Source organism: Bombina bombina, chromosome 2 (assembly GCF_027579735.1).
Source record: "Bombina bombina isolate aBomBom1 chromosome 2, aBomBom1.pri, whole genome shotgun sequence".
Lineage (NCBI taxonomy): Eukaryota > Metazoa > Chordata > Amphibia > Anura > Bombinatoridae > Bombina > Bombina bombina.
Genome location: NC_069500.1, coordinates 531603330 through 531618845, shown reverse-complemented (window position 1 = coordinate 531618845; position 15516 = coordinate 531603330). Strand labels below are relative to the sequence as shown.

Sequence of the window (15516 nt, the reverse complement as noted above, 5' to 3'; positions counted from 1 at the left end):
TATAGAGAGCATTAGTTATTGCAAGTTCACAATATTTTCACAGACAAGTTTTAAAAGGGTTCTAACTGTAAAACTATTACCACCTCCACATTGTGGTTGGCATAGAGCCCAATGATCAAAAACTCACCCGTATGGAGAGAAATCTCGCAAAAGCTGTAGGATTATTTTACATCATTATATTGTAATGTATGTGTCTCTCCTTTATACCCAGTACCCTGCATAGCAAGATAAGCAGCTCTCAAGCTAAAACTTGCCTTACTACATTTCTTTGAGAGACATCACAGTGCTGACGAGGCTTCTTAGATCATCTCACCAGAGCAGAGAGCTTTAAGAGCACCAGGTCCATAGTCAGAAATACCTCATACACTTCACTTGTATTTCTGGTATCTGTATCTAGCTTTACTGATTAGGCAAACACTATTATTGTTTGTGTGTGGTCGTTTGTATTGTACGTGTGTGCATTACCCTCTGTGTGCTTATGTACATTATGAGTTTTCATGTGTTTTTTACAGGTACAGTCTTTTTGCAGCACTTTCTGTGATTATGGGAGACTCAATCTCTTCACATCTCGACAAAATTACCACATTAATGCTTCTTTCCTTGCGATCAAGAGAAGGAATAGTGGTTAGTACTCTTTCATCACTGCAAACATGTTGCTTACTGTTCTTCTTTATTACCTTCCTACCATCTCTATCACTTCATTTTAATTTTCACCTAATTATTTCCAACTCAGCGATCATCTACCCGTGAAAACATTAAAACATAAATAATTACGATATTAAAATTAAAGGTATAAAATAAAAATTATTTTAAATATATTTAATTTTGTCATTAAGACATAATATAGAGAGTCCAAAAATAATTGAACGTTTACCACAAATAATTGATTATAATACTTATAATTTGAAAATAAATGTTTGTAATTTTTTTGAAGTAATTTTTTTAAAAATATACTTACAATAATTGTATTAAAGAAGAGAAAAAATAATTGCTGATGATAGAAATTAAAGTAAACAGTGAATCAGTACGAAAATGAATGATTTACTGTTTACTTACATCGGATACTATGTTTATGTAACCCGGACTCCGGAGCTGAGTATTATCATTTAGAGATGTGCAATTAGCGTAAGAATTGCGCATGCGCAGTCCATAGCAATGAGTGAGTTGAGAGCACGGGAGCGTGCAGGTCAGATTTCACATGGGGCGCATGGTGAGCTGATGATTGGCTAAAACCGATGTCAATCACAGCTGCCCCTGTGAAAAATATAGAGAGAGGCAGATTATTAGACTGTACAGTTACCCTAATAAAAACGGAATAAGTTTATTTTTTAAATATAAGCACATCGATCTGCTAGTTAAAGTAAGAGCATCTAGAATATGTTGCAATACATACGAATTTACCATCACTTTAATTCTACTTTCAGGTTCAGGCGGTGAACTTTCTTTTAGCCTCTTCTGCCAGATGACCTTTTATTGACTATCTAATTATCACCTTAAGGGGACATTATAGTGTAAAGAATTACATGCTGTAATTTGTTAGAACGTGTAATTTCAACACTAGTCTTTATGTTTAACCCCTGCAAAGGTATTACATTCAGCATTAAAGTACTGCTGGGGAGCCAAAGACCCAGATGTGTGACTGCTGTTGGTGATTTGCTCACCGACCATGACTGTACAAGACCAGCAGTACTTTGCAACTTCATAATGTGGTACTTTAACTATTAAACAAAGACTTACAGCGTAGCTAGTGTAAAATGACATGCTCTAACTATTCAGTTCACTCAAATCGTTCTTTAAAAAAACAACCAATAATCCAACTCTTTCTTATACTTTTTTATGCACCGACTTATATCTTTTAGATTCATTACAGTGAAAATCATACCTTTATGTTATTTGATGATGAAGATGATGCTGAGGACGGAGATACTGTGATTGAAGATGAGGATGAATATAATGAGATTGAGGGGTGAGTTGCTATTTAAATTTACAAGACACTCATCGCGCAAACAACATAGCATATTCACATTAGGAAATTTAAAATATTTACACTAAATACATACTTAAATACTTTATTAAATGGGTCACCTTTTAGTGGGATTATTTAAGCTTAACTGGAGCTTTTTGTATATATTTTAGATTTGTATAGGTTGAACTCAATGGACTTCGGTCTTTTTTCAACCTCATCTACTATGTTACTATGTTATTACATATGAATATTGCATTAATAGGTTTTATCATGTTCTCATCTTCTTAATGGCTAACGGCTCTAATGATTTTATATATCTGTCTTTATATGTAAACATATATATTAATGTTTTAATATGTGTATATGTGACTGTAAATACATATATGCACATATAAATACATTAATATATTTGTACACATATATTTACATACAAATACATATTTAGCCATGTATTTGTATGTATGCCTAGGTTAAAGGCCTTTTGTGCCTCATATCTTTGAGCCTTTATAACTTTTTTGTGCAATATTATTTTTAAACAGTTTTAGTATTAGATGGTGGTGTTATGATTGTAACCGCAATATACGGCGACAAACCGCATTTCTTTCCTATGATATGGAGAGTCCACAACGTCATTCCAATTACTAGTTGGATATTCAACTCCTGGCCAGCAGAAGGAGGCAAAGAGCACCCCAGCAAAGCTGTTAAGTGTAACTGCCTTACCCATCACCCCCAGTCATTCTCTTTGCCTCTGTCAATGGAGGTTGTGCAAAGTTAGTGTCTGAAGAATTTAATCCTTTTATGGGTACTTTACCCTGCAAGCATGGATTGGGGTCTAGCTGTGTCCACGTCAATCTCTTGAGTAAGAGTAGTGGTGGCTTTTAGCAGTTAAAAGTTAGCGAGGCAGTCCTTTGCTTTACTTTTAACACTTTGCTACACCTTTGTGGAAAGGCAGAGTTGGTTAGTCTGTTTTTCTTTCTAATGACACAATGAGTCCACAGATCATCTAATTACTATTAGAAATATCACTTCTGCCCAGCAGGAGGCTGCAAAGAGCACCACAGCAAAGCTGTTAAATATCACCTCCCTTCCCTCCAACCCCAGTCATTCTCTTTGCCTACGTTAGAGCAAGGAAGTGGTAAAGTTAGATGTTATTAAAAGATTCTTCAAGCAAGATTTTATTATTTTTTAAGTAGTGCAAGATTGTGCTGCTTTGTCCTAGGGTGTAGCCGTAGTCCATATCAGTCTCTTCAGTAGAGCAGTGGTGGCTTTAGACTAATGGGAACTTGTGGGGTATAATCACTGCGTCTCCCATATACTGATGCTGCCCTATTTCTAAAGCCTGAATAAGATTATTCAGTCTTTGCATTTTTTCCCACAGGTCCATGTGAGGGATCTTGCCTCTCAAACCTAGTGAGCTGCCTTGCTGCCGGGCAGATGTATAAAGGTAAGTGCTGACTTTTCCTTTACAAAGATATGACGAGTCCACGGATTTCATCCTTACTTGTGGGATATTAACCTCCTGCTAACAGGAAGTGGCAAAGAGTACCACAGCAGAGCTGTATATATAGCCCCTCCCTTCCCCTCCACCTCCAGTCATTCTCTTTGCCTGTGTTATACTAGGAAGACATGGTAGAGTGAGGTGTTAGTTTTAGTTTCCTCAATCAAGAAGTTTGTTATTTTAAATGGTACCTGTGAGTACTATTTTCCTCAGGGGGACATGGGAGAATATTTCTGCCCTGAGGTTGATGATCTTAGCAGTTGTAACTAAGATCCATGCTGGTTCCCACAAGACTTCTGAAGGTAACCATGAGACATCTTCAGTGTGGAGACCGGTTTCATGCTACAAGCAGCATTAAGGTATGTGCAGCCTTTTTATTCTGAGGAGACGTGATATATCAGATTTGGCTGACATTTGTTTCCCTGCATGGGAATGGGGTAAACAGTAATCCTATTTTATATGAAGGGTATTACTGGAGTCCCTGGATTTTTATTAATGGTTGACTTATGGGCATTGTGTGACACTATGGGCATTCAAAGAAAAACGATACATAACGTTTTTTATTTTGTGGCATTTTTATGTTTGCTTACTGGCATTTGAGGGGTTATAGGTCAGACATTAGCTGTTTAACTTAGGTGTGAAACCGCTTCCCCATGCGGTTGTGTTTGGGCCTACTCCGGCATCGACCTTAAGGGGCGGGGCTTATTTTTGCACGTTCAGATGCGTACTTCCTTCAGGCTAGGCAGCAGCAAGCAGTAACTCCGGTGCTCCTGGACTGTGCAAGCTGGTCTGAAGTGTTGGAAAGTTATTTCGAAGTACCCTGCGGAGAATTTTTTATTTTAAATGGTACCGGTGAGTACTATTTTTTCTCAGGCAGCATTTAGAAGAAGATTTCTGCCTGGAGGTTGATGATCTAAGCAGATGTCACTAAGATCCATGTGGGTTCCCACAGAATGGCTGAGGAGTAGTAGAGAATCTTCAGTTTGGGGAACGTTTTCATGCTACAAGCATTGATGTATGTTCAGTCATTTTTTTCTGGAGACTGTGATATATCAGAACTGGCTGACATAGTTCCCAAACAGGGAAGGGGTAAGCAGTATTTGTAGCAGGGCTAAATGCAGCAAGCAATTATAGCAGCATGGTTTAGACACTGGGGCAGCATAACGGCAAAACGGTTCAATATAACTGGTGTTGTACATTGTGCTGGGGGTTCACATGGCTATAATCATACAATTTAAGATGCTTATACCACATGGCTAGTTCTGTTCCGCTTTACTTGCGGTTGTTTAGGATGAGAGTACATCGCATATGATGGGCGGGGCCTAATTTTCGCGCCTCAGATGCGCAGTTGATTTTGTCAAGAAGGCAGCAAACTTCAGCTCCGGTTGGGCCCAAACTAAGAAATTTTCTACCGGAGTCATAGTGAGACGTTTGTCAGATCCCTGAGGGTAGGTAGGCGTCACAGCAGAGCTGTGGCAAGGGTGCAGGGGGTTGTCTCTCGTTTTTTGCATAACGGTTTTGTGTCCCATTATTCCTTTAGAGGGTTAATTTGTTCCTTACTTGTGGTGCAATATCAGACTGCAATCTAGGATAGATATACGTTAAAATTGAACATTTGTTAACCTTTTAAGCAGTTTTGGGAAAATTGTGCTCTTTTTTTATCTCTTAAAGGCGCAGTACTTTTCTTCAATAAATAAAGTGTTTTCACGACTTTTGTGGTTATTACTAGCCTGTTCAACATGTCTGACATTGAGGATAGTCAATGCTCTATGTGTTTAGAAGCCATTGTGGAACCCCCTCTTACATTGTGTCCTTCTTGTACTGAAAGGGCCTTACACTGCAAAGAACATATTTTAGGTGATAAAAGTATGTCTAAGGATGATTCTCAGTCTGAAGAGAATCAGGTTATGCCATCCAATTCTCCCCAAGTGTCCCAACCTTTAACGCCCACTCAAGCAACGCCAAGTACTTCTAGTGCGTCTAATTCTTTTACTCTGCAAGATATGGCTGCAGTTATGTCTACTACCCTTACAGAGGTATTATCTAAACTGCCTGTTTTACAGGGTAAACACAGTAGGTCAGGTATTACGGTACATACTGAACCCTCTGATGCTTTATTGACCATTTCCGATGTACTCTCACAGTGCTCTGATTTGGGGGGTCGGGGAATTACTGTCTGAGGGAGAACTTTCAGAATCAGGAAATGTTTTGCCTCAGACAGATTCGGACATGATGTCCTTTAAATTTAGGCTTGAACACCTCCACCTGTTACTCCGGGAGGTTTTAGCGACTCTAGATGATTGTGACCCTATTGTGATACGACCAGAGAAATTGTGTAAGATGGACAAATATCTAGAGGTGCCTACTTACACTGATGTTTTTCCAGTTCCTAAAAGAATTTCGGACATTGTTACAAAGGAATGGGATAGACCAGGTATTCCGTTCTCTCCCCCCTCCTAATTTAAGAAAATGTTTCCCATATATGATACCATTCGGGATTCTTGGCAAACGATCCCTAAGGTGGAGGGAGCTATTTCTACCCTGGCTAAGCGTACAACTATACCTATTAAGGACAGTTGTGCTTTCAAAGATCCTATGGATAAAAAGTTAGAGGGTCTTCTAAAGAAATTATTTATTCATCAGGGGTTTATTTTACAACCTATAGCTTGCATTGTTCCAGTTACTACTGCAGCAGCTTTTTGGTTTGATGCTCTAGAAGAGTCATTTCTGACATTACTGGAGGTAAAGGTCATTCCCTGTCTCAGGATAAGGCTGTGAAGATGAGGGGTAAAGAAAATAATTGTCGTTCCTTTTGAAATTTTAAAGGAGGACCCTCTGCTTCCTCTTCCGCCACAAAGCAGGAAGGGAATTTTACTCAATCCAAGTCAGTCTGGAGACCTAAACCAGGCCTGGAACAAAGGTAAACAAGCCAAGAAGCCTGCTGTTGCTACCCAGACATCATGAAGGGGCAGCCCCCGATCCGGGGACCGGATTTAGTAGGGGGCACGACTTTCTCTCTTTGCTCAGGCTTGGGCAAGAGATGTTCAGGATCCCATGGCATTGGGAAATTGTGACCCAGGGGTATCAGCTGGAATTCAAGGAATTTCTCCCAAGAGGGAGATTTCATCTTTCACGTTTGTCTGTAGACCAGACAAAAAAGAGAGGCGTTCTTACACTGTGTAAACGACCTCTATACCATGGGAGTAATTTGCCCAGTTCCAAAACTAGAACAGGGACAAGGGTTTTACTCAAATCTGTTTGTGGTTCCCAAAAATGAGGGAACTTTCAGACCAATTTTAGATCTCAAATGCCTAAACAAATTTCTCAGAGTCCCATCATTCAAGATGGAGACTATACGAACAATTTTGCCAATGATCCAGGAGGGTCAATATATGACTACCGTGAACTTGAAGGATGCATACCTTCATATTCCTATTCACAAGGATCATCATCAATTCTTAAGGTTTGCCTTCCTGGACAAACATTTTCAGTTTGTGGCTCTTCCCTTCGGGTGGCCACAGCACCCAGGATCTTCACAAAGGTTGTAGGGTCCCCTTTTGGCGGTTCTCAGGCCTCGGGCATAGCAGTGGCGCCCTATCTGGATGACATTTTGATCAGGCGTCAACTTATCATCTGACCAAATCTCACACGGACATCGTGTTGGCATTTCTAAGAACTCACGGTTGGAAAGTGAATATAGAAAGAGTTCACTAGTTCCACTAACAAGAGTTCCATTCTTGGGAACTCTGATAGACTCGGTAGACATGAAAATATTTCTGACGGAGGTCAGAAAGTCAAAGATTCTTAATACTTGCCGAGCACTTCAGTCTATTCCTCAGCCATCAGTGGCTCAGTGTATGGATGTCATTGGATTAATGGAAGCAGCAATGGACATCGTTCTGTTTGGTCGCTTTCATCTCAGACCACTGCAGCTGTGCATGCTTAGACAGTGGAATGGGGATTATGCGAATTTATCTCCTCCGATAAATCTGGATCAAGAGACCAGAGACTCTCTTCTTTGGTGGTTGTCACAGGATCATCTGTCCCAGGGAATGACCAGCATGGGTAATAGTGACGACGGATGCCAGCCTCTTGGGCTGGGGTGCAGTCTGTAATTCCCTGAAGGCTCAGGGTGTTTGGACTCAGGAGGAGTTTCTTCTACCAATCAATATTCTGGAACTGAGAGCAATATTCAACGCGCTTCAGGCGTGACCTCAGTTGGCTTTGGCCAAATTCATAACAATATTGATATATGCTACAGTCGGACAATATCACGACTGTAGCATATATCAATCATCAAGGGGGAACAAGGAGTTCTCTAGCGATGATAGAGGTTTCAAAAATAATCCGATGGGCGGAGGCTCACTCTCTCCATCTGTCGGCAATCTATATCCCTGGAGTAGAGAACTGGGAAGCGGATTTTCTAAGTCGTCAGACTTTTCATCCGGGGAGTGGGAACTCCATCCTGAGGTTTTCACATCATTGATCCGTCAATGGGGCACGCCGGAATTGGATCTGATGGCATATCGTCAGAACACCAAACTTCCTTGTTACGGGTCCAGGTCAAGGGATCCCCAAGCTGTACTCATAGATGCTCTAGCAGTACCTTGGTCTTTCAACCTGGCTTATGTGTTTCCTCCATTTCCTCTCCTACCTCGTCTGATTGCAAGAATCAAACAGGAGAACGCTTCAGTAATCCTGATAGCGCCTGCGTGGCCACACAGGACTTGGCACGCAGATCTAGTGGACATGTCATCTCTGCCACCGTGGAAACTGCCATTTAGACAGGACCTTCTCATTCAAGGTCTGTTCCAACATCCCAATCTAAATTCTCTGCATCTGGCTGCTTGGAGATTGAACGCTTAGTCTTATCTAAGCGGGATTCTCTGACTCATTCAGTCATTGATACTTTGATTCATTCTCGCAAGCCTGTCACGAGAAAATTTACCATAAGATATGGCGTAAGTATCTTTGTTGGTGCGAACCAAGGGCTACTCGTGGAGTAGGGTTAAGATTCCTAGGATTTTGCCCTTTCTCCAAAATGGATTGGAGAAGGGATTATCAGAAGTTCCTTAAAGGGACAAATTTCTGCTTTGTCAATTTTACTACACAAGCGTCTGGGCAGATGTCCCAGACGTTCAGTCTTTTTGTCAGGCTTTAATCAGAATCAAGCCTGTGTTTAAACCTATTACTCCACCATGGAGTTTGAATTTAGTTCTCAATGTTCTTCAAGGGGTTCCGTTTGAACCCATGCATTCCATAGATATTAAACTGTTATCTTGGAAAGTTTGTTTTTAGTTGCTATCTCTTCGGCTCGAAGAGTTTCTGACCTTTCTGCGTTGCAATGTGATTCGCCTTATCTTATATTCCATTCTGATAAGGTGGTTTTGCGTACTAAACCTGGATTTCTTCCTAAGGTTGTTTCTAATAAGAATATTAATCAGGAAATTGTTGTTCCTTCCTTTTATCCTAATCCTCCTTCTAAGAAGAAACGTCTGTTGCATAACTTGGACGTGGTTCCGGCTTTGAAGTTTTACTTACAAGCGACCTAGGATTTCCGTCAAACATCTTCTCTATTCGTTGTTTATTCTGGAAGACGTAGGGGTCAAAAGGCTACGGCTACCTCTCTTTCTTTTTTGCTGAAAAGCATCATCCGCCTGGCATACGAGACTGCTGGACAGCAGCCCCCTGAAAAAATTACTGCTCATTCTACTAGAGCTGTGGCTTCCACATGGGCTTTTAAAAACGATGCTTCTGTTGAACAGATTTGTAAGGCTGCGACTTGGTCCTCCTTTCATACTTTTTCGGCCCTCCCTGTCATTTTAAGACAGTTTATATTTTTTTCAAAACTTCAGTCACCTCTGCGCCTTTTAGCTTTTCTTTTCTCTTCCTATACCTTCGGGTCGAATGACTGGGGGTGGAGAGAAGGGAGAAGCTATATATACAGCTCTGCTGTGGTATTCTTTGCCACCTCCTGTTAGCAGGAGGATAATATCCCACAAGTAAGGATGAATCCGTGGACTCGTCGTATCGTAGAAGAAATCAATTTATCAGTTAAGCATAAATTTCCTTTTTGTGGTTATTACTAGTCTGTTCAACATGTCTGACATTGAGGAATCTCATTGTTCTATGTGTTTAGAAGCTATTGTGCAACACCCCTTTAACATTGTGTAACTCTTGTACTGAAAGAGCATTACATTGTAAAGACCATATATTAGGTCAAGAAAGTGTGCCTAAGGATTTTTCTCAGTTTGAAGAGAATCAGGATATGCCATCCAATTCTCCCCAAGTGTCACAACCTTTAACGCCCACACAAGCGACGCCAAGTACTTCTAGTGCGTCTAATTCTTTTACTCTGCAGGAGATGGCTGCAGTTATGTCAATACCCTTTCAGAGGTATTGTTTAAATTACCAGTGTTGCAGGGTAAACGCAGTAGGTCAGGTATTAATGTAAATACTGAATCATCTGATGCTTTATTAGCTATTTCCAATGTACCCTCACAGTGCTCTGAGTTGGGGGTCAGGGAATTACTGTCTGAAGGTGAAATTTCAGATTCCGGGAATGTCTTACCTCAGACAGATTCAGACGTTATGTCATTTAAATTTAAGCTTGAACACCTCCACCTGTTGCTTAGGGAGGTTTTAGCGACTCTAGATGATTGTGACCCTATTGTGATTCCTCCAGAGAAATTGTGTAAAATGGATAAATATCTGGAAGTTCCTACTTACACTGATGTTTTTCCGGTTCCTAAGAGAATTTCGGAAATTATGAGAAAGGAATGGGATAGACCAGGTTTACCGTTTTCTCCCCCTCCTAATTTTAGAAAATGTTTCCCATATCAGATACCATTCGGGACTCATGGCAAACAGTCCCTAAGATTGAGGGAGCTATATCTACCCTAGCTAAGCGTACTACTATACCCATTGAGGATAGTTGTGCTTTCAAAGACTGTATGGATAAGAAAATTAGAGGGTCTCCTAAAGAAATCGTTTGTTAATCAGGGGTTTCTTTTACAACCTACGGCTTGCATTGTTCCAGTAACTACTGCAGCAGCTTTTTGGTTTGAGGCTCTAGAAGAGTCTTTTAAGGTTGAGACTCCATCAGATGACATCTTCGATAGAATTAAGGCTCTCAAGCTAGCTAATTCTTTTATTACTGATGCCGCTTTTCAAATTGCTAAATTAGCGGCAAAGAATGCAGGATTTACTATTTTAGCAAGTAGAGTATTGTGGCTCAAATCTTGGTCTGCTGATGTGTCATCAAAACATAAGCTTTTAGCTATTCCCTTTAAAGGTAAGACCCTTTTCGGGCCAGAATTGAAGGAAATAATTTCTGATATTACAGGAGGTAAAGGCCATGCCCTACCTCTGGATAAGTCGGTTAAAATGAGGGGTAGATAGAATAATTTTCGTTCCTTTCGGAACTTTAAAGGAGGACCCCCCACTTCTTCTTCTTCCTCAAAGCAGGAAGGGAATTTTACCCAATCTAAGTCAGTCTGGAGACCTAATCAGAACTGGAATATGGGTAAACAATCCAAAAAGCCCGCTGCTGCTCCTAAGACAGCATGAAGGGGCGGCCCCCGATCCGGGACTGGATCTGGTAGGGGGCAGACTCTCTTTCTTTGCTCAGGCTTGGGCAAGAGATGTTCAGGATCCCTGGGCACTAGAAATAGTGACCCCACAGTTATCAATTGGAATTCAAGAACTTCTCCCAAGAGGGAAACTTCATCTTTCAAAGTTATCCAAAGTTATCCAGATAAAAAGAGAGGCGTTCTTACGCTGTGTAAAATACCTTTAAAAATTGGGACAGGGGGGTTTTATACTTCAAACCTATTGTGGTCCCAAAAAAGAGGGAACATTCAGACCCATTCTAGACCTCAAGTGTCTAACAAATTTTTAAGAGTTCCATTATTCAAGATGTAGACAATACGAACAATTTTACCAATGATCCAGGAGTCAATATATGACTACGGTGGACTTGAAGGATGCTTACCTTCATATTCCAATCCACAAGGATCATCATCAGTTTCTAAGGTTTGCCTTCTTAGACAAACATTATCAGTTCGTGGCTCTTCCCTTTGGGTTGGCCACAACACCCAGAATCTTCACAAAGGTTCTAGGGTCTCTTTTGGCGGTTCTCAGACCGCAAGGCATAGCGGTGGTGCCTTATCCGGACGATATTCTGATTCAGGCGTCAACATATCATGTGACAAAATCTCACACGGACACAGTGTTGTCTTTTCTGAGAACTCACGGCTGGAAGGTGAACATAGAGAAGAGTTCACTTGTCCCACAGACAAGGGTTCCTTTCTTGGGAACTCTGATAGACTCGGTAGCCATTGAAAATATTTTTTGACGGAGGTCAGAAAATTAAAGATTTAAATACTTCAGTCCATTCCCTCAGCCATCTGTGGCTCAGCTGTATGGAGGTCAATTGGATTAATGGTAGCGGCAATTGACATTGTTCCGTTTGTCGCTTTCATCTCAGACCACTGCAACTGTGCATGCTCGGACAGTGGAATGGGGATTATGCGGATTTATCCTCCTCAGATAAATCTGGATCAAGAGACCAGAAACTCTCTTCTTTGGTGGTTGTCGCCGGATCATCTGTCCCAAGGACTTGTTTTCTCAGACCCTCGTGGGTGATAGTGAAACGGATGCCAGCCTTATGGGCTGGAGTGCAGTTTGGAAATCCCTGAAGGCTCAGGGTGTTTGGACTCAAGTGGAGTCTCTACTTCCAATCAATATTCTGGCACTGAGAGCAATATTCAATGCGCTTCATCAGATTCCAGTCGGACAACATCACGACTGTGGCATATATCAATCATCAGGGGGATACAAGGAGTTCCTTAGCGATGATAGAAGTATCCAAGATAATCCATTGGGCGGAGGCCCACTCTTGTCATCTGTCAGCGATCTACATCCCAGGAGTAGAGAACTGGGAAGCAGATTTTCTAAGTCGACAGACTCTTTCATCCGGGGGAGGGGGAACTTCACCCTGAGGTATTTGCCTCATTGATTCTCAGATGGGGCAGACCGGAATTGGATTTGATGGATCTCGACAGAATGCCAAGCTTCTAAGATAACGGATCCCGGTCATGGAATCCTCAGACCGAACTGATAGATGCCTTGGCAGTACCTTGGTTGTTCAGCCTAGCTTATGTACTTTCCACCTTTTTCCTCTCCTCCCACGCGTGAATGCTCGAATCAAAAAGGAGGAGAGCTTCAGTGATCCTGATAGCGCCTGCGTGGCCACGCAGGACTTGGTATGCGGATCTAGTGGACATGTCCTCTTTGCCAACGTGGAAACTTCCATTGAGACAGGCCCTTTTATTCAAGGTCCCTTTCCAACATCCCAATCTAATTTCTTCTGCAGCTGACTGGTGGAGATTGAACGCTTGATTTTATCGAAGCGAGGATTCTCTGATTCGGTCATCAATACTTTGATAAAGGCTAGAAAGCCTGTCACTAGATAACTCTATCATAAGATATGAGCGTAAATATCTTTATTGGTGTGAATCCAAGGGTTACTCATGGAGTAAGTTAGGATTCCTAGGATTCTGTCTTTTCTCCAAGAAGGATTGTGGAAAGCGTTATCAGCGAGTTCCTTAAAGGACAAAATTTCATCTTTGTCAATTCTGTTTCACAAACGTTTGTCAACATGTGCCAGAGGTTCAGTCTTTTTGTCAGGCTCTTTCTAGAATTAAGCCTGTATTTAGACCCATTACTTCTCCCTGGAGTTTGAATTTATTTCTTCGAGTTCTTCAAGGGGTTCCGTTTGAACCCTGCATTCCATGGATATCAAATTGTTATCTTGGAAAGTTCTGTTTTTAGTTGCTATTTCTTCTGCTCGAAGAGTTCTGAGCTTTCAGCGCTACAGTGTGATTCCCCTTATCTCAATTTTTCATTTTGATAAGGTGGTGTTACGTACCCAAACCTGGATTGATCTCCTAAGGTTGTTTCAAATAAGATTATTAATCAGGAAATTGTTGTTCTTTCCTTGTGTCCTAACACTTCTTCTAAGAAGGAGCGTATGTTGCATAATTTGGATGTGGTCCGTGCCTTAAAGTTTTACTTACAGGCAACTAAGGATTTCCGTCAATCATCTTCATTGTTTATTCTGGAAAGCGCAGGGGTCAGAAAGCCCTACGGCTACCTCCTCTTTCTTTTTGGCTGAGAAGTCATCATCTCCGTCTGGCATATTGAGACTGCTGGACAGCAACCTCCTGAAAGAATTACGGCTCATCTCTACTGGGGGTGTGGCTTCCACGTGGGCTTTTAAAAACGATGCATATGTTGAACAGATTTGTAAGGCTGCGACTTGGTCGTCCCTTTATACTTTTTCCAAATTTTCCAAATTTGATAACTTTTGCTTCTTCTGAGGCTATTTTTGGGAGAAAGGTTCTTCAAGCAGTGGTGCCTTCCGTTTAGGTTACTGTCTTGTCCCCTCCCTTTCATCCGTGTCCTATTGCCTGGGTATTGGTTTCCCACAAGTAGATGAAATCCCTGGATCGTCATATCTTTGTTAAAGAAATGTAATTTATGCTTACCTGATAACTTAATTTATTTTACGATATGATGAGTCCCACGGCCCACCCTGTTTTTTTAAGATAGATTTATTTTATTTTTGTAAACTTCAGTCACCTCTGCACCTTTTTAAACCTTTTCTTTTCTCTTCCTATAACCTTTTGGCGAATGACTGGAGGTGGAGGGGAAGGGGAAGGGAGGGGCTATATATACCAGCTCTGCTGTGGTGCTCTCTTGCCAACTTCCTGTTAGCAGGAGGTTAATATCCCACAAGTAAGGATCAAATCCGTGGACTCGTCATATCTTAAAAAGAAATTAATTATCAGGTAAGCATAAATTTACTTATTATTTTCTGGGACAAGTTATATCAGAATAAAAGTTAGCACTTTGTATTGATTTAATCATATTCTGGGACAAAAGAAAGGTTCTCCTAGGACTTGGATAATATTTTATTAAGGGCAGTATTAGCATGCACTGGGGACGAGCAGGCTCAGAGGTGGTGTTTTTTATTTAGTAATGAAACAAACGGACATTACTATAATTTTGACAGAAGTTTTTTCTTGTAACGCCCACAAATTTTGTTGCACACTTCTCCCTCATACTTCCTGTGTTCTGTGACAAGGAAAGCTTTGTCTCAATTTTGGGCAGTAGTACAAACTCCATTTGAGAAATAGAAAGGTTGAGTTCGGATCAGCTAACAGTGTATACACTCAGGTCTTTGTCAGGCAGGTAAGCACCTCAGCAAAGTTAAGCTGAGGTGTAAAGGTGTCGAGTATTTAATTTTTCCTTCGGTTAATTTATTTTTTTGGTAAAAAATAAAGCAGTTTATTTTTAAAATTTAAAGGAACAGTAATGGTTTATTTGTAAGGTATTTTCTGAATAAAATATCAGTTATCTATCTATTTATTCAGTTTAGTTGGTAAATAAAGATGGACCAAGAGGCCCTGCAAGATGTTACATGTTATTTATGTTTTGATGCTAATGTTGAACCACCAATCCCTTTCTGTAACTCATGTATTGAGAGAACTTTACATTATAGGGATGGACTTTTTTCTGAGCCAACATTGTCTAGGGCGAATGCTGTTCAGAAGTCTTCTGACAATGTTCAAGATATGCCACAGCTTTCTCCTCATATGTCCCAAAATTTGTCGTCCACTCTTCCAGTTCCCTGCATTTCCTCTCTTACTCCACCTGGAGTTACGTTGCAAGACATCGCTTCCCTCATGTCCTCTGCGGTTTCTGATGCGTTGTCTGCTTTTCCCATGCTGCAGGGAAAGAGGAAAAGTAAACAATCAGTAAGTGAGGTTACTGACGCAGTTGTTGCTATTTCGAATGCCCCCTCCCAGAAGCCTGAGGAGGAGGATACTTCGGTAGCATCTGAGGGTGAAATCTCAGACTCAGACATTGTAATTCCTTCTGCTGATACTGAAGTTGTATCTTTCAGGTTTAAGCTAGAACACCTCCGTCTATTACTTAAGGAGGTTTTAGCTACACTGGACGACAGCAACACCACGGTCGTAGTCAA

At 41.0% G+C, this 15516-nt stretch overlaps 1 protein-coding gene across 2 annotated transcripts in view; it reads left to right on the top strand.

Moving 5' to 3' along the window:
• IPO4 (importin 4) overlaps positions 1-15516 on the top strand; it is a 722238-nt gene that overhangs the window by 307703 nt on the left and 399019 nt on the right. For both annotated transcript variants that reach the window (XM_053702364.1, XM_053702363.1), the window contains exons 18-19: positions 513-624; positions 1860-1966. In XM_053702364.1, coding sequence (XP_053558339.1) covers positions 513-624; positions 1860-1966 — 219 coding nt within the window. The remainder of the gene's footprint in view (positions 1-512; positions 625-1859; positions 1967-15516) is intronic.